The 26,849-nt window shown below is 39.6% G+C and overlaps 1 protein-coding gene across 2 annotated transcripts in view; it reads left to right on the top strand.

Annotated features, from left to right (window-relative positions):
* The window catches only part of ADAMTS12 (ADAM metallopeptidase with thrombospondin type 1 motif 12), a 144,600-nt gene that overhangs the window by 52,764 nt on the left and 64,987 nt on the right, over positions 1–26,849 (top strand). For both annotated transcript variants that reach the window (XM_068176960.1, XM_068176961.1), the window contains 4 exons: positions 30–204; positions 22,323–22,519; positions 24,432–24,515; positions 26,172–26,296. In XM_068176960.1, the coding sequence (XP_068033061.1) occupies positions 30–204; positions 22,323–22,519; positions 24,432–24,515; positions 26,172–26,296 (581 nt within the window). The remainder of the gene's footprint in view (positions 1–29; positions 205–22,322; positions 22,520–24,431; positions 24,516–26,171; positions 26,297–26,849) is intronic.

The raw sequence follows: 26,849 nt of genomic DNA, 5'->3' as shown, positions 1-26,849 counted from the left end.
AGAGATTAACTCTTTTTGCTTATTTTCAGACTGGATATTTCCATCTGCCCCATGGGGATTACTTCATTGAGCCCATTAAAAAGCATCCACAGAAGGAGGGAACACCGCATCCCCATATTATCTATGGTGCAAATAACCTTCAAAATGCTTTAAGAACAAGACGGGCCATCCCGATGGAAAAGGAACGAGCATGTGGACTGAATGGTACTAATTTTGCTGGATTTCAGCCTATTTGCTTTCTGTATCTTTTAAAGTAGCTTTTTCCCAGTGGTGTGTGCCTTTCCTTCTGCCAGACTTTTTAAAATTCTGTAAAAAATGATTATGCAAAATGAGAGCATCTCAATCAAAACACCACAGGAGCCACCCGTCTGTGTTCCTTTCTGAAAAGTTAAATCCTCCTTATGACTACTGGGATATGTTTTTCAAGTCATTGATCCTTTCTACCCCTCAATTTTTCTCCAACCAGAACTGTTCAGTGAGTTTGAAACATGAACTCTTGAGGAGTTCTGGAATAAAAAGATTTGCAGTCAGCATTATTTTTAATAAAGTATTCTCACTCCATACGAGTCCTGTCTTCAGCATAAAATAATTCCTGTCTAGTCCATGGTTTAAATTTAGGATTTCTAGATTTTCTGTGATTGCTAGCAGATTATTTAAAGAGTTTTATTTAGTTGTCCTGAAAATGAAGTACAGGGCATCAAGAGCAATATTTTTTAAGTAGAAGTAAAAATAGCTTGAATATTGGTGCAGTAATACTCAGGATCATGTCTTTTGTGAAAACAAACTAGTACACTATGCTGGAAGGGAAGAGTTTATCTAGAGGGTAGTTGGCATCTCATAATTAAAAAATTAATTCCTTTATTTAGTAAAATAATTTCCTTGATTTATTTCACACCAAGTATGTACAGATTTTGTGTTAGTTTTCTGAGGCCTTGAATCTGAGTCTGCACCAAACTTTAGAAAAGCATAGTATTGGTAGGGATGAATCAGTAATTACTTACACGACCTAAGGCCTGAGTTACGTACAGATAAAGCTGCAGAATTCACAGGAATGTGTTTCTGTCCTTCACAGGTCAGTGGTTTACGAGAAGTAGGTTCCTTTCCAGGAAGGGGAAGTGAAAGGAGGAATGTAGGAATTTTTAATCCCCAATCATGACTGCTGATGAAGTTTTACTGATGTGTAATATGGATTGGTAAATTAAAGAAGCAAAGAACAGCTTGACCCCCCACTATATTTCTGGTCATAGACCTGAATTGCACTTCTTGCTTGCTGGCCCAAGTTAGTGCAAAATGGTAACAGGGCAAAAACATGAGAAAGCTGATGGGAGAGCTACTCAATCTTCTGTGATACTGGGAAGGTAAAGGGGAAGCCATAGGAATTAATATGAATGCTGCTCCATTTTATTATTCATCAAGAGAAAATATTTATCTACTTAATAGAAAATAACCCTGGATTTGGAAAAAAACAGGAGTGTCTAAAGGTGATGTTTATATTGGTGTCAATTTCAGATAGTTCCTTGAATTTTCATTCCTTCTGATGGCTACTGGGCTAGACAAGAGACATTAGTTTAGATTTGCCTGTGAAGAATGAGGAAGTTGTTCTTGCCTACTGTGTTCCAGGTTTTTTTTATGGCTGAAATAACATATTGAAGAAATAACATCTGCATGCAGTAATTCTAAGTGTGGAGAGAAGATAGGAGATCCTCAGGAGCATGCTGTATGCTTGCTTTGTGGTCTGCTTATTTTCTTTCTACCTCTCCCTGTTTGCCTCTTCTCTCTTTCTTCAAAGTCATGCAGAATGAAACAGAAAAAGACTGGCTGTACCTGGGCACTGTAAAAATGAGCATAACTTCCCTGCATCTCTTAGATTAGCTAAGTCTGATCTTAATAGACTTGTCCATTTACACTCCCTGTCTGATGTTATTAATTTCAAAGTGACAGAATTAGTTCTGGTCTTAGTATGTTCATGATATTGCAGGCACACAAAGATAGTGCCTTATGAACTAACAAAGTAGTCAGCTGTAACTTATGTTTCTTTTTTAACAGTCAGCCTTTAGAGGTAATATCTGCTTTTGACCTAACCGTAATCGTGGCTGTCATAGAAGTTAAAGAATCAGTGTGAAGAAGTGTATGGCGGTAAAACCATTTCCTTCATTATATTTTTCCCTTTGTGTGACAGCATATAACAATCATAGAATCTTTAAAAGGTCTTAATATTTATGTTGTGTGTTATGTGTCCTGGGCTGCATCCAGAGCCCCGTGGGCAGCAGGGCGGGGCGGGGATTCTGCCCCTCTGCTCTGCTCTGCTGAGACCCACCTGGAGCACTGCATCCAGCCCTGGGCTCCCAGCCCGGGAGGGACAGGGACCTGCTGGAGTGAGCCCAGAGGAGAGACACCAAGATAGTCAGAGGACTGGAGCATTTTTCACCCTGGAGAAAAAAAAGGCTTTGGAGTGAACTAATCATGGCCTTCCAGTGTCAGAGGGGAGCCTGCAAGAAGGATGGAGAGAGAGTTTTTATGAGGGCTTGGAGTGATAGGAAAAGGGGAAATGGCTTTAAACTGAAAGAGAGTAGATTTAGGTAAGATATTAGCAAAGAATTCTTTATCTTGAGGATGATGAAGCTCTGGAGCAAGTTGTCTAGAGAAATTGTGAATGCCCCATCCCTGGAAGTGTTCAAGGCCAGGATGGATGAAGCTCTGAGCAATCTGGGCTAGTGGAAGGGTGTCCCTGCCCATGGCAGGGAGTTGAAATTAGATGATGTTTCAGGTCATCATCCAAACCAAGCCATTCTGTGTTTTGTTATCTCATTTCTGAGTAGCCAGCCTTTCAACAGGGATAGAAGAAAGAAAGAATTCAGTATCATCTTCTATTGATAGTGCACATTGTCAGAGCAGTTGCTCTTGTTAGACGTGAAATACAGAAGAAAAAGGGAAAGTGATACAATTCTTGCTTTCTGTATGTTTCTGTGCCAATTTCATTACTTAGGCTTTGGTGAATACCTTGTACATACATAAATTTTAAAAGTAGTAAGTTGACTCTGCCACCTTTTTAGGATTTCATGTACTTCATGCTTTTGAGGTTGATGCCAGAAATCTTGTACAACCATATGACATCACAGCTTAGAATAATGCCTTTTGGGATCACTTCAAGGCAAAGAATTTTCAATTTACAGTTCACAGTTAATTGTAAAAATGAATTATATTTTATAAGTTAAATTCCATTTTGTGTTTTCAACACTCAACCGCTGTTGAGTATTGTGTGTCTTACAGGAACTGGTGTTCAAATATTTTAACCTTGTGTGCATAGGTTCATCATGCAAAGTGTCTGCATTTGTTTATTTGAGCTCTGAGTTTGTTAGGCTTTTAAAAATTAAACTAAGATGCTTGTGCTATTTCTGTGACTTACACTTGGTGTGTGTTCAGGTTAAAGCGCAGCGGTGATTTTTGCTTGAAGAAGTTGAATCACCTTGATGCTTACGAGTCAGTGCACAGAGTTGAGTGGTGATAATAGAAATCTTTTAGTCAGAAATGAATCTGCCTGTAAGGCAAGGAATATAAAGACTAGTTGTACAGACAAAAACAAAGTAAAGGAATTACTACCGGGGGGAATGGGTAGAGGATGCTGATCTGTGCAGTCTTTTTCCAGGTTTGGGTTTTTTTAATGCAAGATCCATGTCTCTTGGAAGAAGCCTTGTGCAACAACAACTTTTACTGTGGCAACAACTGCATGAATATCCAGGGTCCAACCTGCTTGTTCCCTGTCTTGCCTATGTGCAATAATGCTTTAGAATCAGTGACTTTTCTGTAATCTTGCAATTATTACATTAATTACTTTATAATTGATACTATCTCTAACAGTTTCAGATACTTGGAGAAAAATCATCGCAGTAAATGACGTAAATTAAAACTTATCTTTGTGCTGCACACTTCCATTGCTGCTCAGGCAAATGCCAGCTGACTCAGTCATTAGCTGCATGTAAAACTGAGTTACTAATCTTGAAACTAGCATAACAATACTGGACTCTGCTAGCACCTGTCTCACTGTACCATTTGAAATATGTGTGAGAAGTGGCAGAAAAGATAAATGAAAAGTGTCCCTGTGCCTTATAAAAAACCTCTCTCATCCTTTGTGACCACAGTAGAGGAAACTGAGGATCTGGGAATTTGTTTTATTCTTCCAAATACATGATTTTAAAAACTTGACAGTGCTTTGAGATATAATGTAAGGGAAGGGAAATTGTCCTACCTTCTTACAAAAAAAGAAGTGATCTCCCATTTCTTCTACTTGTTTTCATGCAGCCTGTCACAAGGTGTTGTTTTGGTTTGTGAGATTTAAAATAAGAGAAATTTTGTGAAGTTTGTGAGTGAAAATGCTGTGCTGTAGAGACGCTCTTCCTAAGTGCTATGAGGAGGGGACTAGTTCAAACAGATGGACTTCTTTTTCATGGGCTGGAGAGAAGGACAGGTTGCTGTTGTTCAGAGGGTAAGGGCAGTTAAGTTTATTCAGACTGCAACCCAGTGATTGCTACAGAAGGCTGTGAGACATAACTAAGGTGTGAAAGGTTTAGGGTATTAAAATAGATCTCAGAGAATATTTAATTGGGACTTTAGGTGTACAAAAAATGGCTGTATATTTTACCCTCATTTTGGCATTGAAGTATTTGATAGATCTGAAGTTAGGATTAGTTTGGGTTTGACATGGGCCTCCAACTCCTTGTCTGCGGAGAAGTTACAAATCTTAAAACTGATTTTTTTGCATTTGGAGCAATTTTGCTCCAAAATTGTAACTGTAATGGGATAAAGCTGGAGTGGAAGAAAGAAGAGGCTGGCTGCTGTGTGAAAAGATGAGGAGGGAAGGAGGAGTTAAAGGAGCAGAGCAACATTGTCTGTGCAAAACTGTTTTTTAACAGTTTTGCCATCACCACTCAAAATTTTAAGTATTTTGAGTGATGATGGCATCATTAATTTAACAGAAATCTAGAAGGCCATTAAGCTGTTTCAGACAATTACTGCCTGTTCTACTTCCTTTGTCTGACTGCAGGACTTTATTTAATCATAGTCTTGCTTTTTGATGATTAACTTGATACTGTCAAAGGCTTCTCTTCAGTTTTTATGTTTGCAAAGTGTACAGGATGAACTAGTAATACTGGATTTTGACACTGAAATCTTTAATTTAATCACTTGAAAGAAGGAGGGGGGAAAAACCCAAGGGCAATATTTTATTCTTAAGTGATAACCTATCTTATTTTGTTTTAGAAGGACATTGTGGCCAATGTAAGCAGCTTTGCTTGAACTCCTGGTTGTAAGCTCAGAACTCCTGGTAGAGGCTCTGTAGCTTCTGCCACTTTTAAAGAAAGTTGCTGATATTTTCCCACTATTTGTTTCTCCTGTATTTAATCACATCAATTATAATTCAGCTTAATTAGCTTGGTTTCTCCAGGACACAGAGATGATTATTCATAGGATGATAAGTTGGCACATTGAAATTTTGTAAGTGAGGTTAATTCAGCCTCAGTTTAGGGAAGAGCACCTTTCACCCTGCATGGCTCTTCTTTCTACATCTGGCTCTTCTAAGCTGTTTATGAGGTGCTCATCATGAAAAAAAGCGCAAATAGGGACATTCAGTCAGAATGACCTCTATTTTAGAGAAGGAGCAACAAAGGAAACAGCTTGCAGAAGAACACACAGTATCTCTCATCTGTAAAACAGTTTGCACTGAACTGAAAAAAGTGAGTGCCTCCATGTGCAGATAGCAATATTTAGCATTTCACAGATGGGGAACCTGGGAAATAAAGACATAAGAATTGGTTTATCACAGCAGTCAATGTGACAATTGCTGCTACCTGGTATCAAAACACTTTCCCCCTCCCCAGACAACCTCATGGAATGAAATCAAAAGATGCTAACTTTCTTTTGGTTTTCAGGAATACATGGGAGGTTTTTTTAGTTGCTCTCAGTACAGGTGGAGGAAAAAGGAATAAAATAGTGTATTTTCTGCCATTCTTCCTCTCCAGTTAAATGAGTGAGGAGTCAAAGCTAGAGGTTTTACCCAAGTGGATCGAAGTTTGTGCTGAGCAAGGGCCTGAGATGGCTCAATGCTGGCAGAGTGCTGGCACCTCCTTTCCCAGTCCCTGATTGTTTTCTCATTTTTTTCTCTTTTCTGATGTACTCTTACTTTCAGTATTTCACTTGCTCCTATTAACTGAAGCAAAGTGAGTTCCCTAAGTGCTTTGTGTTATGCAGGAGGTGGGGAACAAAAATCTGGCAACACAGGATTGTTGTTATAAGGTCATAATTGTCACTTGTTGCCACCATATATGCTACCTCACTCAAAACTGAATAAATTTTAAAGTTCTGTGACAGGCCAATTTCCAAATAATATGAATCGAACCTATTAGGAGGGAGAAGTTTTTCTTCATTGTGATTCACCAGTCTTTCTGTTCAGTCACTTTGCCAATGGAAAGAAATAGCGTTTGCTACACCATCCTTGCGTACTGTATTTGGTTTCCTGTAGTTTTAAAAGTAGTCTGTGATCTCTTCCATGTCTTCATTGAAAGTTTGCCTAACTGGTTATCAGGTTGAGGAGTCTCAGTCTGCGTCCTGGCTAACTTAATTCAGCGTGTCTAACTGAGTACTGTCTTAGAGGAATATACTGTGCTCTTGCTCTGTACCTGTGGCTTTCCTTATCAGTCTGTGTGTGATGCTATTGCACTTCTTGAGTTTAGCAATTGATTTGGTAAACAGATGCCTTGGGAATATAAATGTTGAAATGCTGCAGTATTAATTTGGAGAGCAATAGTACACTTTAAAATTAAACTATTATGTAACACATCCATCCCTTTCTCTTTTATAGAGTAACAATAGGCTTGAATAATTGTAAACCACATTTTCAGAGGTGAAATAGAAAACTCAGAAAGCTAAGCTGCATTTGCTTAAAAGTTTCTGATGCAGGAGTTCGAAAATTTGGTTAGGATATTTGATCTGTTTACAGAGTAGTATTAGCAAAGATGTTCAGCCTTCAGTCTAGTTAGGGCCAGATTTCTCAGTCATTCTGAGCTCCCTGTGAACCTTCTAATAAGAAACTACAATTACCTTATTATTTCTGGGCAGATCACAGATTTCCAGTTCTTCTCAGAAGTGCTGGACTTGTTCTGTGGGGCTGATGAACTGATATGGGCTCAGTTCATAAAAATTGGTTTCTCTGGAGTTGCATTACCCTTGATGAGCCTCCTGTTGTAGATGACCTACTTTAAACAGGTGTCTGAGTTCAGTTTTTCTGCATGAAACACTATGTCCTTGCTGCTTGCCCACTCCTTGCTTGTGGCTGTGTTCTCTACTCTTTGTGTCCCTGAACTTGGATCCATTTTGTGTGTCTGGGGCAATACCTTTGGAGCAATTGTACTTCAAAGGCATTAATTATAGTCCTCTAAGCATAGGTTTTAGCTTTATGGTTAGTTGGGAATGAGAAGAACTGCATAACTTGGAAGGCTATTTTTTCTATCCACTACGACTTCAGTTAACTTGTAAGCTCCTTCCTTTTTAGGGATAAGTGGGGTCCCATTTGCATTTATCCCACACCACGCACAATTGCTTGGGCTGCACAGATATTCTGCACCCCTTTGCTATTTATGTACTGTTCTGAAATAAACTATGTAAATAACAGGCTGGAGTGATGCTGTTCACTGAAAGGTCGTATAGATTACACACATTTTTTTCTAAGAAATTGAATTATCCCAAAGAATCCATCTTTATGCAAAAAAAAAAAAAAAAAAAGAAAGATGGACAGAAGATTGCTGAGCTAAAAGTTATAAAAAATGTTTTCAGTTGCTGTCCTTAAATACTGCACTTGTTTGAAGATTTTGTGGAACTGTTTTCTTGCATGTCCAGGTTTGTCCATGAAAGACCATAGGATAAAATATTGATTTTTTTCCTCCTACAATCTCATTTAGACTTACCACTTTTCTTCTCTTGCAAATAGTCAACCTGAACTTACTTCAGCAAGCAGCATGTAATGTATCTTAGCTGAAAAAAAATCAGCTATTCCTGTGCTCTTTAAACAGCAATGATGAGGTCTTTGTACACATAAATGAGACTCCTACAGGAAGTAGAAAGTCTCTTCTAAACTGTTCTAATCAATGTCAAGAAACACTGTCCCAAAAATAACAGTTGTGTAAAATAAAAAGTCCAAAGCTTTTATGGCCTTTATTAATCTTTCTTATAAATAATGTCTTGGCCTAATATTTTGCTCTTCTGCAGAACAGCTTTTTGAGTTGAAGCTACAGAGAGAGATATTTTTATGTTTTAAATACTTTTTAAACACAGTTAAAACACAATGTCAGCCTATCTCCCATTCTGCTAAAGTTGAAATTAGCAGCAAGTTTCTTACCTGCCCAAACTTTAAATCAAGCTGAATCGAGATCCTTCCTCTCTGATCTGCACTGTTGTTGGTTGAGCCCTCAGCCTCTGTTCCCTTCAGCTCTGTGGAGGTTTTGGGTTTGAATCAAACTCTTCTTTCAAATACTGCAGTTTTAACAAGGGATCATTCCTGTCATTTTCTGTATGATTTGCCTGGCATTATTTTCCTGATTTTCTCCAGCTAGAAACACTCTCCATGGCGTTTTCTTTTCATCATCCCAGCTGCATTCATTGCCGATGGTGAGGTGCTTCTAGGTTACTCAGGTCTTCCTCAGAGCAAATGGAAGATGATGAGGGAGTTGAAATTTCATCTGTCAGGGAGGTCACGGAGAAGAAGGGCACTAAAAGAAGGGAGTTTCCTGCAAAGCCTGGACTTTTAACATTGACAGGCATATTGGGGAATTAATTACTAAACAACCTCTTCCTTAGGGTTGTAACTTGGTTTTGTTCATCATAATACATTTTTTGATATTTTTTTCTCCTTAAGCTATAATTAATCATACTGTTTTATGGTGAATGTGAATTGGATGCTTCTTTCAGGCAAACCTACATTTTCCCCTCCTTCTGGTCCAATGCATTTACATACCTTTATCTTTACATACCTTTATCACTCCTGTTCCTGGTGAGAATAGGAGTCAGGGAATTTTTGCAAATAAAAACTGAAATTGTCATTGCAAAAACAAAACAAAACAAAACAGAGTCTCAATCTGCTGGCAGGGCTTTGTTTAATTATCTTTCCACGGGAGTAAAAAATTCAAAATTCAAACCCAGATCTCAGCAAGTACTTTCAAACTCCTTGGCATTTAAGTGTGGGAGCTCCAATTGCTCCTGTCTGTGAAGGATTTTGGCATGGTTTTTTGTAGGTAGTGAACACAGGGAGTTCAGTTGATTAAAGCTGGTGTTACTGGTGAGCCTCCAGCCCATGCATGACAGAAATGCAAATAAATTAATGGGCGTATGACATCCAACAGGTTATAGTGCCTCTGACAATCAATGTCTAATAAGAAACTGGAATGAAAAGAAAAAAGTCACCCTAAAAACTTGGACTAAAACTGAAAACATCCGTGAGCCCTGCAGTGATATTCACAAAGAGTTGAGTGGAACACACCTCACCTGAAGCTGTGTTATCCCAGCAGGGTAGCTCGTGCAAGCTGGTGGCAGGAGTTACTAACCTCTCACCTCAGAGATGCTGTTGACTGTCTCCCCTGAGATGATGTGATTTATGCTGTTCCTCCCCTTGCTCCTTCTAGGATTTTACAGATGCCTCTGTCAGTTCTCCCCATCTGCAGGACTGAGTCTGTCCCTGCTCTGCTGCTTCAATGTCTGTTGTCTGTGCATTGTGTGCTTCTTCAGTGGCTCAGTCAGGCAAATGAAATCGTGTGTGCCAGCTTGGAACAGGAGAATCTCAACAGTCACCTCTCAAAATATCATGAAGCTGGAAAATGTTGTCATCGGGACTTGTTTTAAGGATAGAAAATGTTAACAGCAGTATAAGTGTGTATAAGATGTTCAAGATGTCAGTAGCATAATCCATTTTGGTGTCTGACCAACCCCTTCCCTTCTTCATGGGGGGAAGTTCTCATCTGCAAGAGCTGTGCTCTAAGTGCTGATGTTTGTGGCAGAGGCACAGCAGGGTTGGGGCTGAGCCTGAGCCTTTGAAGGCTGTATTGCTTAGTAACATCATCTGATATACAAGACATTTGGCCTCAGCCAGGGGCAAGGAGGCCCCTTAAAATGCAAGCATGTGCTTTTTTCTTGAAGCAAACTGGTATGATTGGTGTTTTAAATACAGTGGAAAAATGGAATGGAAAAAACAACAGCTGGTCCAGAGAAAGGCCAGATGAACTCTGTTGTGTAAGCCCAACGATAAGAAGGTTATAGCATAAGCTGTGTTAATGATATCATATAAAACCTTGAAAGAATAGCATTTTGCTTCAAGATCAATTCCAGACTGCCTTTCTCTTATTTTTCTTAGTAATCTAAACCAAAATCAAACTAATTAAAAGTCATTGTTTAACTACCACTTCAGAGACTATTCTGTTCATCTTTCTATAACTGTTTCTCTCTCACATCAGAGACATTAATTTAGTTGGGGCACTTTACACTTCTTGAACTGTGATTTGAACATTTAAAACTGAGATGTCAAGTTTTGGGAATTATGGGTGAACTATAGTAGCTATTGTTCATGAATAATGAACTTTGGTGCAGGAGATGTTTACTTGATGAGGTGCTTTCTTGAGAACGTGACCTCTGTGTCTGCAGCACACCTCAAGCATGAAGGTCTTCAGATAGGTGCAAGAGGATTGAGAGATGGAGAAAAACACAGAATGTCACTAAGTTGACACCTGTCAGTCAGTGCTATCCCCCTTCCCCATCTTCCTTTCAGATTTCATCTCATGTGATGGTGCCAAGAGGACTGAACAGCCCACAGTATTTTATGGAAATCTGTATTTAATTTGGTTATTTCTAAGAATGGCTGATGAGGCAAGGAATAGGATCCAGGCATTCTCTCCAGCCTTCACCCTTCTTTATATAAAATGGCTCCTGCTCTTCTTGATCTTCACAGTCCTTTCATTATGAAAATAAGTTGTGATAGCTTTGAGTGGTGTCTGGAAAAAGTGCTGTTTTCTTCATAATTTCAGAAAAAAACAAGGGGAAAAAGCAGTTGAAATTTAAGTCCTGTAAATGTAACATTACAAGTCAAACCTAAGGTTTTTTGCAGTCCATTAGAACAGCTAATTAGTTCTGTTATAAAATGAATGGTGTTACCTATTCATTTGCTCAGGTAGTTAGTTCAGGTAAATGATTTCTGAATATTACTATTAATTGGCATCTTTAGACTGATTTGTAATTTTTAAGGTTTTTACGTACTAAAACTCAGTGGTAGCAGGTGAAGTGGTTAGAGATGCTTCTCTTTTAAGCTTGGGTCTTGCTACAGAAATTGCTTTGGTCCTGCTCTATTTCTAAGATCCTGAGGTGAGAGCAGGACTGTGACAGTGACAGACTGGGTGGGGTGAAGCAGATGTCGCTGTCAGGTAAAATGTGTTTGCCAGACAGTGCTGGATTACCCTTCACAATGGAAGCACAGGTCTGCTTTATTTGCTCTCTAATCACACTATGTGGTCCAGTATGTGGTTTACATGCCTTCCTCAGCATGGAGGTGGCTGTTTCTTCTGGATCTGCAGAACTTTCTGAGCTTGCAGTTAGCTACCAGCTTGCTGCTTTGCACAAAGAAAACAGAGGGGAGAGCTGAGCATCCTGTGTGTAGAGAGGGTTGCAATGGGGGTGCAAAAGCTGCTGGGGGTGAAGGCTGCAGGAAGCACAGCTAAGATGCCTCTGGCAATATGGGAGTCTCAGAAAAGGCTGTTTTTCCTTGATTCTCACATGGATCTGGCACCATGACCTGAATTCTGTTGTATTTCAGCCTGTGTGCTGTGTCATGTCCAATGTGCTCCAATAGGTTCTTGTTTGTCCCCTATAAACTTAGCCTTAGTGAATTAATGAGCAGGTACAGTTTGTAGAAAGGGATCATTGGAGAAATCCTGAGAATGTCAATAACACATAAAATAGCTTATGTAAGTACCAAATCTCATCTTCACTTCACTAAAAGCCAAGGACACCTGTTTTTCCCATGAGTTTCAAAGCATTTGTAAAACACTGATTACTGTCTTGCTTTCAGGCTTTCAAAATCACTCTCAAGTCCTTTTAGTGCACATTACCTATTAACGATGAAAAAATATTTTTGAGAAAACAAATGTGAAAAGGAATGTGTTTATACCAATGAGCTAAATAAAATGTTGAAATGCAGCACTAAAATAAAATCTGGCAAATTTGTAAAGGGACCCTAATGAATCTCTGTTTGGCTACTTGGATGATTGAAATAGTTTTGTTTAAAAGTTATGGGGAGTACTGCAAATGCTTTATATTTGGTTTTAGAGTACATTTCTTCCATCTCCTTGTCCCTCTGTGTGTTTTGCTAACAAATTGTATGATATATTTTCTTTGACGTACCACAAGTGCATCTACAGCTGACGTAGAGAATACCTTCTGGTTAGTTCTGAAAAAAGCAGGGATCTGTCCTCCTACTTAATAGATTTAAATAAGATGTTGGAAAAATGGGGAAGTTTAATCTAGATTATTTTTTTAACATTCCCCTACCCTTTTGTGTTATAAGTCAGAATTTCAAGGCAGCCAACTCTATTTTAGGCAGCTAAATTTTAAACTATTGATTGTAAGCCAAGAAATTCTCATTGCCAGTGCTCAGTGAAATAACCACATGTATATTTTACTGGATGCTTTGTTAATTTATATAAGAAAATGCATTCTCATACATTTTTATTGAAATAATTAGGAACTGAGTTCAGATTATTTTTTAACCAGTCAAATCTGCAAGTACAAAGACAAACTTCTATTTGGAACCATTTTAAAGAAAAAAAAATTATCTGCTTCTTGCTTAGACTTGAAATGATATGTTTCTATCTAGGGCTTCATAACTACCATGTTACAACTGGAGAACTCTCTCAAATCCATGTGTTGTAATCTGAATTCTTGACTTATTTTCACATCTGGGGGAGTTACAGTAAGAAGACAGATAAATCTGTCTTCTTGAAATCTGCCCAATGTTTTTGTGGTGGCAGTTCCAAAAAATAAGGGGATAACAGTAGGGATAGTTTCAACTAGTCTCCCCAGTTCCTTTGCATGTGCATGTTCAGTAACCTCTGTGTTACCATCTAGAAAGAGATTGAAATATGTCACAGTCAAAGCAGTACTTTTTCAAGGCTGAACTAGAAACTTGTATTTCTTATAAATGTGAGTGTGTTTGAGTAACTGAATTATAAAGTACCCAGAAAATACTAATCCAGTGCCAGAATGTGTAGCAGAAACCTGACATTGTAAACATATAGAATAGCTGTAAAATCAGGCAGTTTATATGGTGAACATAAAGAGATAAGCTTTAATAACTTTGCCTGAGGAATTTTCTTTAAAATATGCCTGCGGTATTCTCTACAACATGTATTCTGTTTGACCATGTAACTTTTTATATGTAAGGTAAGTGCTGAGCTGGCATTTGTTCTCATTGTGAAACATTGGGGATACTCATGTTCACCACTATTCCCACACAATGAGATCATGTTTGTGCTAATCACTGAAATACTCCAGTGTTCTTTGGCATGGCTGCCAAGTAGCATACAGCACTCTTTGTGCGTACATTGAATTTTTTCAGACTTGCTCAGAGTGGCCGGATCCTGACTGCTGAGAGGAATGACTGGGCTGTGCCTCTGCCATGAACATTCACACTGTCACAGCAGGTCTGACAGGCACAGCTATCTGCTTGCTGGTTTTGACTCTTTGAGCTGTTTGGAGATTCCTGGGGGATGAGCTGAACAGCACTTTCCAAGCCCTTTGTGACCCAGAATGAGTCTGAACACAGTGGAGGCGTCAGGGCAGAGAGTGCTGACATCTGAAAGAGAGTTGGCCTGAAAATGATGTGAGGGGTTCAGATGCCTGGACTCCTGAGGGTCACAGCTGAGCTGGAACCTTGCTGAGTATTCAGTGAGAGGTGTTGTTTGGTGTTTTGGGAAAGCAAGAGGTGCAGTTAGGGAAGGAGATGCAGAAGAATGCTGTAAGATCAGGACAAGGAGCAGTTCAGTAGTGGGATGATGTGAAATAGCTTCAGTTCATCAGCTGTGCCTTTCACACATAGTTTCTAATCAAATTGCTAAGATTCAGCTTTTGTGAGGGTGAAGCTATGAGATGGAGCAGTCTCAGAGTGCAGGGAGGCTGCATCCTCTTCTGGGACCACTCAGCAGCCTGGGTAATCACAGGAGTGGCAGCATCTCCCAGCTGTGCTGTGCTGCCTGTGTATGTTTGCCTCTGACTTCCTTCCTAACTCTCCTGGAGAGGAGGCAGGAGCAGCTGGTCCCAGCTGGCTTTGTACTGATTATTTGCAAGCACAGAGAGATGCAAGTGGCTGATTCTGCTTTATTAACTTGAAGGGAAATGATGAGCCAGAGAGGAGTTCCTGTGGTGCACGGGTTGGGTCTTGGGGACCAAGAGGAGGCGCCTAAACCCACTGAAATTTAGTTTTCTGTGTGGGGAAGCATAAGCAAGCAAAACGGTGCTGGGCATATGTTAATATCTGATTTGTGAGAGATGCTTCTGTCTGAATGAAGGTGCAAACAAGACTATATGCTGAAGTTAACAATACGGATCTTGTTTAACAATGAATGTGAGGTAGAGAAATGGAAGTAGAAGGGGGAGGACGAAGGAGGGTGAGATCCTTCTGCTGTAAGATCAGGACAAGGAGCAGTTCAGTAGTTGGTCCTTCTTCACTTAGTGTCCTGGAGTACCACTTTAATACAGCCCAAATCCCAGGGAGCCACGGGATGGTCGCAGATGGTGTTCCCACAGCTTGGGGTGATATATGGATGAGCAGGTGCTTCCTTTTCCACCGTTTGCCACAGGAGGAATTTTTGTCCGGATGTGTTAACCAGGATGTGCTAACCAGATCCTGCCGCCAGGCCTGGAATAGTGCCTTCCTGTTGCAAATTCCTCCCTTCTGTGCTTAACTCAAGTTCTCACTGTGGTGATTTATCTCATGGCAAGTTCCACCTGTGGCCTTGACAGTGTTTGAAACAGGCACCTGTACTCCTTAAGCTCTTTAAACATACTGGTTTTGGCATGATGAGGATATTACAGGGAGCATTTTGCTAAGGGTGTCTTTGTGGAGGAAGACCTTTCTCAGTTGTTGCAAGGCTGAAAAAGCCAATACAGGCCCCTTGGGTGTATGGAGCAGCAGTCTGTCCTCACCAGGGAGGGGCAGTGACATACTGAGGACATACTGAGTACCCCTTTGCAGAGGGCTATTCTTTGATTCTGTGAGCTGAACAAGAAAGCAGCTGGGAGCAGAAGCCTCTTGTTTTTCTACATGGGGAAATGCAGGTGCTCCCCTTCTGTTTTGCAAGTTTATCCCTGGTAAAATCTCAGGAAACCCTGGCTGAGGACAGACCAATGTGGAAGAAAGCACATTACAGTCCAGAGGAGAGAATTATGCATTCACGCCTGCCTCCTTGCTACTCTTCAGCTTCTGGTTCTGTTGGGAACAGAACAAAATGGTTCTTCATATTAGGATTTGATAGGTATCAGTACTGTATGGACTTTGGTGTCTGATAAAAGTGGAGCTGCCACTTTCTGAAGTAAAAGAAAATGCATGAGTTTACTTAGAATCCATGAATCAAATGTGATTATTCTCAGTTACTCGTTCGTGAGGGGATGACTGCTGATATGTCTTGGGCTTAGATTCAGTTGGTCTTGTGAACTTCCCTGTGTGAGCATGAATACCGTAAGAGGCCCAAGTTGCTTTTGTGCAAGGGGAATGACTCTCCCCAGTCCCTGTGGCACAGCACCCAGCCTGCTGCTGCACTCACAAACTTATTAAAGCCAGTAGGTGGAGGCCCCTTTGAGCTGCCTCTAGTCCCTTTAGAGGCTGGTTGCAATCTTTACAGCTTGAAAACCACATTCTCTCTTGTCCGAGCCACTTGCAAAGAGCAAATCTTCCATGTAAAGCATTCACAGTGCTCAAATCCTTGGAATTACAATCTTTAGTAGTCCTTTCTTGTTCTTTGCTTCTTCCAGCATAATTGTTGGGGTTTTTTTTCTGGCACCTTTCTTTGCCTTGATGCTCTGTCCACCATTTCTATGGTCTTGCCAGCTCTTGGAGCTTGGCATTAGGGCAGCCTGCAATGAGTGCCTTTGTGAAAATCACTTAAGTGACTTTAAAGAACTAATGGGCACTCCAGAGACCTGTGCTGCCAATTTCTGAATCCTGCTGGTTCATAACTCTCTTCCTGTCCATGAAGCCCCTCAAAGGGTACATAAAACATGTACCCTTTGAACGTTTCAGCACTTTCTTTCACCACTGAGTTCCATAGTGCCAGCACAAACTTACATGCAGCATACAAGCTAAGGAAACAGAGTCACAGAATTGTTTAGGTTGGAAGAGAACTCTTAAGATCATTAAGTCCAACTGTTATCCCAACACTGCCAATTCCACCAGTAAACCATATCCCTAAGTGCCACATCTGCAGGTTTTTAAATACCTCTGGGAATTCTGACTCCACCACTGCCCTGGACATCTTCCAGTGCTTGGCATGCCTTTTGGAGAACTTGTCCCTAATACACAACTTGAACCTCTGCTGGCTCAACTTGAGGCCATTTCCTCTCATCCTGTCCCTCGTTACCTGGGAGAAGAGACCACCTCCCACCTGGCTCCACACTCCTGTCAGGGAGTTGTAAAGAGTGATGAGACTTCTGAGCCTTCTTTTCTCCAGGATAAACACCCTCAGTTCTCTCAGCTGCTTCTTATCAGATTTGTGCTCCAGACCTTTCCCCAGCCCCATTACCCTTCTCTGGACACTGTCCAGCAGGTCCACGCCTTTGTTGTAATGAATAAAACATTATAGCCTTTTACCCTTGTTCTTGGTCCTGACTGCAGCTGGTTGGTGGCCTCTGACTGCCAGCATGTAACCTAACCAGTTTGTGTTTTTTTCATTATTATATGAATTAAATTTATGGAACAAAAGTATGTAACAGAAATTCTTGGAGTCCGATTCAAGAGCTTCCAGATACTATTTGGAAAACCAAACTGAAAATCAGATCAACACTGACAATGCAGACAACTGCTTCAAGATGTCATTCTAAGGTTTTTTGCATAAATTTTGTGTGAATGAATTTTTAAGGAGACATAAAAAGAAAAAGATTATTAATAAAGCCCAAATGTTTTAATTCTCATTTTCATCATAATGGTACCCCAAAACTGCATTTCTCTATTATTTTTAGGTTAGCCGTTCTTAAGGTATTTGGTAAGAGACATTATTGCATACACATAATTAATTGGGAATTTGTAATCTGCAAATTTGTTTCACAGTGAGTGTATTCTGTTTTAGATTATACTTATTTTTCTTTAAATTTTAATAGAATTGTGCTGCAAGTTAAATTGTATTCAGATGCCATTTTACCAAGAGCTAGATTAATTCATAGAAATGTCACCTTATTCTTCTAATCCATTTCATTAGTGTTTTCACCAAAATAAGAGACACCAGACACTAAAGTTGCCAAATGAATGAACATGGAAAGTTCAAATTACATGGAGTAATGTACTCCTAGGAAAACATCTGTCATATCTATATTTTTTAATTGTCCCTTATTGTCTTGGGATTAATTCCTGGGAGAAAAAAATAAGAACATTCAGGCAGAAGGACAATTTTGCAGAATTGGTGGAAAACATTGGCAACTTCAGGCATATGTCTCCCATGACATTGTTTTCTGTGTACCTCCTGATGCCCAGCACATCTATCATTCCATCTTTACAGCCTGAATGGTAATGAGCAGCAGACAGTATCTGATTAAGTGCATCGGTCAAGACAGGTCCAATTTTAGTTTCATTCTGCTTCAGAGTGGTGTGACTTCACTGTTTGATATACCATGTTTTTGACAGCAGGAATATCAAAGTTAAACAAACCTTGCCGAGTTGTAAGCTTCTTTCTCTGTGCTTGTTTTTGCTGGGACTTGGGTGTTGTCAGCATGGGCTTGTACATGATTAAGTTGTTGTAATAGTTTCCTCTGTGAATGCTTCTTCACACTCAGAAAGCATTTGTGTGACTTAGCTTGGCCTGTTTTAGAAATGCTTATAAAAAGAGCTAATTTGGTTATCTGTTCAGTTTTAAATTCACACACTCGCTTCCTTTTTCACAGCAGTTTTCCCATTGCAGCATGCGAGTCCTTACTCTCACATTGTCATCATCTAGAATTAGTTTTGTCTGTTTATAAGCAGGCCCTCCGTGTAGAAAACTACCTTGTTTATTTCAGGAGGGGTACTTAGAACAGGGGAAGAGAATTGCTCACTGCATTTGATTTGTAAGCAATTAGTAAGTTCTCACAGCAGATCATGTATGAAAGCTGCTCACTTTCTTATGAGTGAGAGTATTGCTTGTACAGTGACTGTGTTTCATTCAACACAGTTTATTGACCTTTTGAAAAACTCACCCCTAAACTGTATAATTTGTTAATACTTAAACTAAAGGCATGTCTTAGAACAAAGTGAAGGATTTTGGAAGAGTCATAATGTAGCAAGTTATGAACAGTGTGGAATTTATTCATCTAGCATCATTCACACCTCCTGTCTGGGGTTGTAGAGTGTCAAAAATGACAGAGCTCTTGCGCAAAGAGAAGGGAGCTGGTAGTGGAAAGTGAAGACACAAATCAATGCTACTATATTTTGTGTGACATTCTTCACTTGTAGAGTTCTCCTCTGCAACTCAGTCATTCTCCTCCTCTGGGAACTTCCAGACATTTTCACCTTGCTTCTGCAAAGCCCTGTGTACCTCCAAAGGCGTTAAAGGCTGGCTATGTGTAGTTAGCACCTTGAGGTCTCTTTGTTTTCCACTGTATGCCACACTCTTCCTTGGGCAAAACCAGCCGGAAACAACAGCGCCTTTTTTGTGGAAATCTCAGATAATGTCTTTAAGTGAGGTGAGTCATGTTTACTCTTTTAGGGAGTTTGGAGTGGTGGAAGGAAAGCAGAAATTAACTGCTTAACAGTCAAGTTCATTTTGAATGGATGAGTTGTTCTAAATGAAGAAGAACATGAATGGGTTTTTTTTGAAGTGAGATCATTGATAGTTAAAGATTAGAAAACTTTTTCTTACAAAGGACTGACAAAGAATGTTGTCACCTCATGAAAAATTAAATTGATTTGTTAGAGGGTAGATTTTTTTTCATATACAGGAACCATACAGCTTTAAACTGTCCTGAAGAAGTTTGTGCAATACTGTTTTTTTCTTATATGGCTGAATCTTACAGATAACTTTAAATCTTTCCTAGTACCTGAAATTTCAGGGTCTTTTATGTTGCTGTTAATCAAGTAGGATTTGTAGGGTAGTTTCAAGGGACCTTTTTATTTTCACTAAAAACAATTTGGAATTTGATCTTAAAACCTAACCATTATGCTGAAGTTTATCAGCCATTTCTATCTAGAAGCTGATGAAATGTTGTCATCTACACCATTTCTTCTGATTATGCAGTCAAATGCCTGGGTATCACGTATCCGTGTTGGGACATGGTATGTTACTTGTTGGGCTGAATCAGTTTTTCTAATTAAAGCTTCACATCTGCAAAATTATCTCCCACAACAGCTAGAAACTTCTGACTATTGCTGCTTGAATTTCATGCAGTTTGTTACCTGAATCTCTTACCAACCTTGTTTTTGTTTAGTCTTCGATTGTCCTGGCTACACTCTCGGCACTACATTCCTTTCCTGTTCCCAAGGACTCCAGCACTATTTCTATCTGTGCTATACCTGTTCTTCAAAAATCCATAGAAACCCTCAGGGTAGGTGTACCCCCTTTCTCTCTTCTGTTTTCTTTTTTCTGTTTTCTTTCTCTCTCTTCTTTTTTCTTCTGTGGAATGAGCTGTGCTCAGCAGTTATGGTGGAAAAGAGGCTTTCCTCAGGCAGCACTGCTCCTAGTCTCAGGCAATTCCTCACTTCTTGGATAGTCCTGAACTGCTGGGCTCCCAGTCCAGACTTCCATGCCTGGACAACAGGGTGCCTGTGATTTCTCAGTAAATCTGAAATCACTTGTAACATTTTACTTATTGAAGGTAAAAGCAAGGTAAGGTTATTTAACTTCAGAGGTGGATGGTTAAAAGAGAGTCAAAATTCGGAGAGACATAAATGCAGAGGTAGAACTGTACTTTGTAGCTGCTTGTGTTTTAGTGTGGCTCCAAGAGGTTATCCCTTTCTGCTTTGTCTAACTAAAAAAGCTGCCAGGAGACTTCATGCAGTGGGGATCCATTCCTTAGATGTCACCTGTCCAGGTGACATATCCCACACAGGAGGTTGTTCATCACTGAGGAGAGTTCTTTCTGCAGAATCCTCTGGCTATCTGGCCTTCATTTTCACCTCTTCTCAGATTTTCATACAGTACAGAGCCTCGTGCTTAACCAGGAATCCAAACTTTTCCCTGAGGGTTGTTCACCACTGCCGTCTCTATGACTTTATACATTTTTACCTCCAGTGCTATCAGCTGCCCCGACAATTAGCATTACTTTTTGCTAGCTGTAAACAGAAAACCTGACAGCTGGCCTGAGCTTTTATTTGGCCATAAACAAAGCACTTAACCAGCATTCTGAATGGAGTTTTTTGTTCAGATAGCTGTGGGGAAGGTTTTTCTCAGCGCAAAACCCTTGAAAATGTAGATAATGAGAACTGTGCTTCATAGAAATAAGAATGCTGAAAACTGTGCAAATGTGCAAGGGAGGTTAATGAATACCAGCTCATAGATAGCCCCTCATTGAGGAGACGATTGCTGTGACTGAACAAAGATTGAGGGAGACAGCTGGAGTGGTGCTGCAGTGTGGGTTAGTGGGGTTAGGGTGCAGGTTATAGCAGTGATAGCTCATTGCTGTTGTGTACAGGACACTTGTGCACAGTGGCTCAGTTCTAAATGTGGCCAGTGTTATTTTGTTTATTAATGTGGCATATTTCAATTGCACACATTTTTAACATTATGTGTTATCAGGATCGAGGCATCTTTTCAGGCTTACGTCAGAGAACACATTTCTGAAAACGTGAATATATAAACCAAGATACTTACCATCTTTTACACCAAGAGATACACACATCCGGTGGTGCCGCATTTTGTTAGGTGCACAAGATGCTGTGATTATTCTGTCTGCGCTTGGGTCTAAAGGGCAAACAGCTCATTCATGACAAAGGTGCAGCTTGTGTGAAGGGACCCAGCTGCCAGATCATCTGTTCATCAAGGACAGAATGTCTGGGCAACTGCACCTCAACACTGGGAACTGCTGGACATGGAGGTAATGTTGGATGACTGTCCCCTGCCGCACAGTCATGGAGGTGATGCTGGAAAGGCTGTAAGCACTTGGAGCTGCCTTTCTGGCCTGTGGATGTGTCCCATCTGGAATTAAGACATCTTCTTTCATGAGTGAGATGATAAGGGACTACTGCAATACATGTAACAGAAACAAGTGCTCCTTATCCTTTGTAGGACTCAGGAAATCCCACCACTATGGAAGCATTTCTCAGGGTGGGGTGTTGGAAAAATGGCAGAAGTTGCTGTGAAACTGGCGTCTCATTTGTTTTTTGTTGCTATTTTTCCCTGGTAACATGGACAGCTGGCATTCAAAGCTAGAGTGAGTGGAGAGACATTAGCTCCACTGAATACAGTGCAAGGTTGCTAGCAGCCCTACAGAGCAGAGACTTCTTCCTGAAAAGCATTAGATGCACAGATCCCAAAACTATAGTGGAAGCAATAAGTGTGTCCTATCACCAGGAAGGATGGCAGCAGGCGAGGATCCCGTGGCCGCCCTGCTGGTATTTAGATGACACCTGCTGGTCAAGTGTCTCCACTTGTCAAGGATATTCTCCATTCACAGAACAAGCTATTCTTGGATGTGCCAAGAATGCATTGGACTTAATGTTCCATCCTGACAGGAAAATGAGCTGCCTGTGAGGAAAGCATATCCCTTATCTTAAACTATCAGCTGGTGTCATTGGAGGGGTTAGAGCCAATCCACAGGAGCGAAACTCCTTGAAAAGGGCACCCTCAATTCAATTTTTTTTTAGCTTGGTTCTGTCTCACAATGTTAATCCCTTGTGTTTGAGTGGAGTGACTTTTTGGTGCATGTTTAATCCATCTCAGGAAATTCAGAATTTAACTGGACAGCACCCTTAGCAGTCTGGTGTCACTTTGGAGTTGCCTCTGCAGTGGTCAGGTGGGTGGCAGCCAGAAGAGTCACTTCCAGCTAATATCATCCTGTAACTGTTACAGCCATACAGTTCAAGCTTGAAAATGTTTTCAAGACAGCACTGCTTTTTACTCTTCCAGATACCCACAGCTTTTTCAAACAGCAGCAGCATCGGAGGGAGAGATGGGAGCAAAATCACACAGCTGGCAGGAGGGTTTCTCGGCGCTCTGTCAGCAAGGAGCGATGGGTGGAGACGCTTGTGGTGGCAGACAGTAAAATGGTTGAATATCATGGAAGTGATCATGTGGAGTCATATATCCTCACTATAATGAATATGGTATGTACAATGTTTTGGTGTTTGTAGATAGGCGAATGAAGCAAATCTGAATTTGATTATGCTGCCGATCTTCTAACAGGTCTGCGGTGTTGCTCATGGAGAAAAATGTAGTATCATTAATATATATGAATTGAAACTCTGTATTTTTAAGTATTTTTTACCTTGTATTTTGTATAGGCACAATTTTTCTCTGGATTTATGTGAGATAAGTCTCATAGCTGTAAGTGCTAGCACTAGCTTTCTTTCCACTGAAATTCTCTGTCTCCCTTGGAACCTGTTGCTCAGTGGTGAATTCAGATCTTTTGCTATGGCAGAGAGAAATTCTACAGGTTTTAAGTATATAAATTCATTCACATATTTGTGGATGAGAAAGGCACACAGGAGCCTGCTGGAAATTGTAGTAGCTTTGCAAAATCTAAAATACCATTTTAGCTTTTTTTAACCAGCTTGTTACTGTTTTGGTCACAAATCCAAACAGCAATATATGACCTATTACGAAGCAAGTTAACTGTCCCAGTTGAAGCCAATACAACTGTTTTTCCAGATAAGTATCCTTCTTGGAGTACAGAGTTCACATTGGAATAAAGAAAAGTTGAACTTAAAATGCTTTCCTGTGTGGCAAGTTTCAAAATATAAGTTGTTCTTGGAAAAGCCATATCATCTGCCCATAGATATGCCTTCTGTTATTAATACCTGTTATCAATATTATGTGTATCATGGTAGATATTGAGCTTGAGAGTACATTGAGGATGTGTTCTGTCTGGTTATCATGGAAACGTGCAATATATGTGGAGGTAACCATAGTGTAATTCTAGCCATGGTGACTGATCTGTCCTGTGATTTTACACAGTATGTTCCTAGCTGTGTCCCAGCCAGTTCCCCAATTTGCTGCTGAGGCAATGAGCCTGAGTAAACAGGTACAAAGGTTGTTCGAGCACGTGAGGTTTTGTCCACACAGGGAAAAATGCTTGGAATAAAACCCAGTCATTATCAGATTCAGGAACAAACAAGACTCGATATTTTTTCTGCAGTCTGACCTTAGATATCAGGGTTATTTAAACTGTTTCAATTTTCACTAGGGTACCTTGAAAAAGATCCATACACAAATCAGACCTCTGTAAACACAATTTCTACTTCATTTTGGTATTTTCTCCTTTAGTGGTCTTCTCCATAAGAGTTTTGACCCAAAGGCAATCAATTTTGTTATTTCGTATTTCCTGTGATATATGGTATAGGTCACACATACAGATATTTATAGATAGGTTGTGATTATCCTCTGCTCTGACTCCTTTCCTCCTCTCTACTTCAACATTTTGATGATGTTTATAAAAATTGAGTCATATTTTTCCAGAGTTCAGTTCTTGTTCTTTTTTATGTGGAGCGTTTTTTGAATGGAGTTGTTATCTTTGCTTTCGCACTTATCATCCTCTACTGTACTCTGAAAACACAAGAGTAGCCATTATTCAGCTAATTTCTCTTTGCCTAATACTGACTGAATTTGCTTTTTTGTGACAAAATCCTGTTTGTTTAAAACAGGATGATTTGATATGCTGGTTTATTTGCATCCTGAGTGGACCTCTCCATCAGTGTTATATGACTGTAGATGTTGTGTTCCTTTCTGCTAGTATTTTTGATGAACTCAGAAATTTTTGAAAGGGCAATGGACATAATGTAATCTTATTTGGGCGTTTGCTCTTTAGCTTAGTAACTTTTGCCAAAGGCTTCATCATCATTCATTAGGCAGAGTTAGCCTTTGCAGTAGTTGTAGTATTTACTGGATTTCAGTAAATTTTCAGTGATTTGAGAATTTAAAAAGCAAAACTGTATGCTAGAAGTAAACACGTTTTCTCTCTGTAGTTGTGTTCTGCTATAGAGGAATCAGTTAATCTTGTATCTCCTGGCTCTGGCACAGGTCACAGGGTTGTTCCATGATCCAAGCATTGGCAATGCAATTCACATTGTGCTGGTCCGGCTCATCCTCTTTGAGGAGGTGGAGGTAAGGTTTTTATTTACCTCAAAATATCACTTTCAAAACTTCTGGGTTCAATGCATTAAGCTGTAATTATATTTGCTTAAAATAACGTTTTAAATTTACTCTGCTAACACCTACAACATGTCTGGTTTTAGGAGAATTGATGCCCTAGATAGCAAAGTCTTTTAGATGATGACTTCAGGTATTTCTGCATAAAATTGCATAAGAAACTGTAATTAAAACAGGCAGGTTAAGAATGGGGAAATGGAATCTCCCCAGTGGCAGAAGAACATGGGATGCCAAAGAAGACTAGATAAGAAACAGAAACTACACATCAACATTCAGGATTTAATTATTTAGCATTGCCTGAAATGTATTATGAAGTGTAGTGCTATGGTATTTGCAGATCTCTGAAGAGGCAAATTTCTTACTGTGCAGTTCAAACACATATTTTCCTTTTTAAATCTCTTTTGAAGCAAAGAAAAATTAGGACAAAGTAAATGTTAATTGCTGTAGCTAGCTGTCTATTGATAGTTTCCAGTGTCTCTGTCTCACAAATATGTTACTATGTGCTAAAATACATGCTGATTGTCATGATTCTGTGGTTATTTTTCAAATGCTGTGTACAATATAGCTAGCTCTAACCAGAGGTACACCTTAAAGGGGTTTTCTCAGTGGCTTAGAATTTATAACCACAAGCCAGATGGTCCCAGTGCTATTGAAGGCGGTAAACCAAACCTCTTGTCTGTCTTCAGAAATATTTATTGGGATAGAGTCTGTCCTTATAGCTGTCAGCATAAGTAGGACAAAAACTTGAGGTTGCACCTAAACAGGACAGTTATGACCTGAGATCCATGATGACCTCAAATTAACTGTATTTGCTAAACTTATGTGGCTGTTTGGATAAAAAAATGTGGATTCTTGTTCAATTGAGGAATGGCAGTGTTGAAAGTAACAGTGTTAAATACCTTTCAAAATTTGTTTTTAAGTTCCCCAGAAATTACTGTCTGGTAACAGTTAATCCCATACTTTGATGCTTGTTAAAAACAAAGCAAATTGAGGCAAGATAAAGTGAATGTCTCAGACAAGAAATTAGAGAATTCAATTTTGGATTAATTTATTTTCCATACTTTTTATTTAAGGTTTTCAGTAATTTGCATGTAAACTGTATAATAATAAGTTGAGGAAGAAATATTTATGTCTGCATTGTTTCTCTTTGGAATTGAAAAATATGGTGAAATATATACTCTGTTAAAAGCATAATTGTTATCTGAATATGACAGTGTTCGCATAACATTGAGTGACAAATTTGATCACAAAGTCCCACCATAAGTAATCTTTACCTTCTCTTCAGAGGAAAATTTGATTTCAAGAGAATATAAAGTGTTTGAAAGTTTCAGTTCAGTGTTGGATCTTATGAAGCTCATTTATCAAAATGTATGTAGAGTTGTGCATGCTGTAATTTTTTCTGTAGCTGCACCAATTACAGAAATGTCAGCATTTTAACTTAATGTTCAGTGTTAGATAAATAGGTGTCATTGCTCCTAACGGTGGCTCTAACTTCAGGCAAAAGCATAATCGATTACATTTAGATTACCCATCTTCACAGCTGACTTCAGTGAAGTGTTACTGCAATGCAGTGTGGTCTTTACAGTAATATATTCCTTCATTTCCCATTAGCAAGGCTTGAAGATAGTGCACCATGCTGATAAGACATTAGCCAGCTTCTGCAAGTGGCAGAAGAGTGTCAATCCCAAGAGTGATGTCAACCCCACACATCATGATGTGGCTGTCCTTCTTACCAGGTATGACAGCAGTGACTGACTGTTGTTCAGTTGCATTTCTTTGGTGATGATATTTCCTTTATAGGCTCATGCCATCACTTAGTTCATCCTGTACAGAGCTCAGAAACGTGGTCGAAATACTGATGACACTACATGTGCAGAGGGGTTAGAGATGCATCTTAGTCACAAAATAGAGATTTGTGGGTCCTGAGAGGTGACCAATTTCCACAGCTTGGGCCATTTTCCCCACTTGATCCTATCTCATTTTGTGCTCAGTGACTGCTCTATTCTTCTTTGAGACAATATACCAAAACAAGGTAGCGTGTAGATGAACAGCTCTTGAAGAAATGTGCAAGTGCAGCTCAGAAAGGAAGAGTATTGTGCAAACATGGTGCCATTCATTTTTTAAGCTTTAAAGCATATGATTTTTAAATAGCTTCATATTTCAGGAGACACAAAATATTAAAATATTTTTTAATGTCTGAGCAAGGGAGGAACAGAAAACTTGAAAGTGAGGCTGTCTGAGGTTATGCAGGGAGTTTATGTCATAGTATGGAATAGGACTTTTGCAGGT

This window comes from Anomalospiza imberbis, chromosome Z (genome assembly GCF_031753505.1).
Source record: "Anomalospiza imberbis isolate Cuckoo-Finch-1a 21T00152 chromosome Z, ASM3175350v1, whole genome shotgun sequence".
NCBI lineage: Eukaryota > Metazoa > Chordata > Aves > Passeriformes > Viduidae > Anomalospiza > Anomalospiza imberbis.
This window is presented reverse-complemented; position numbering and strand designations above follow the sequence as displayed.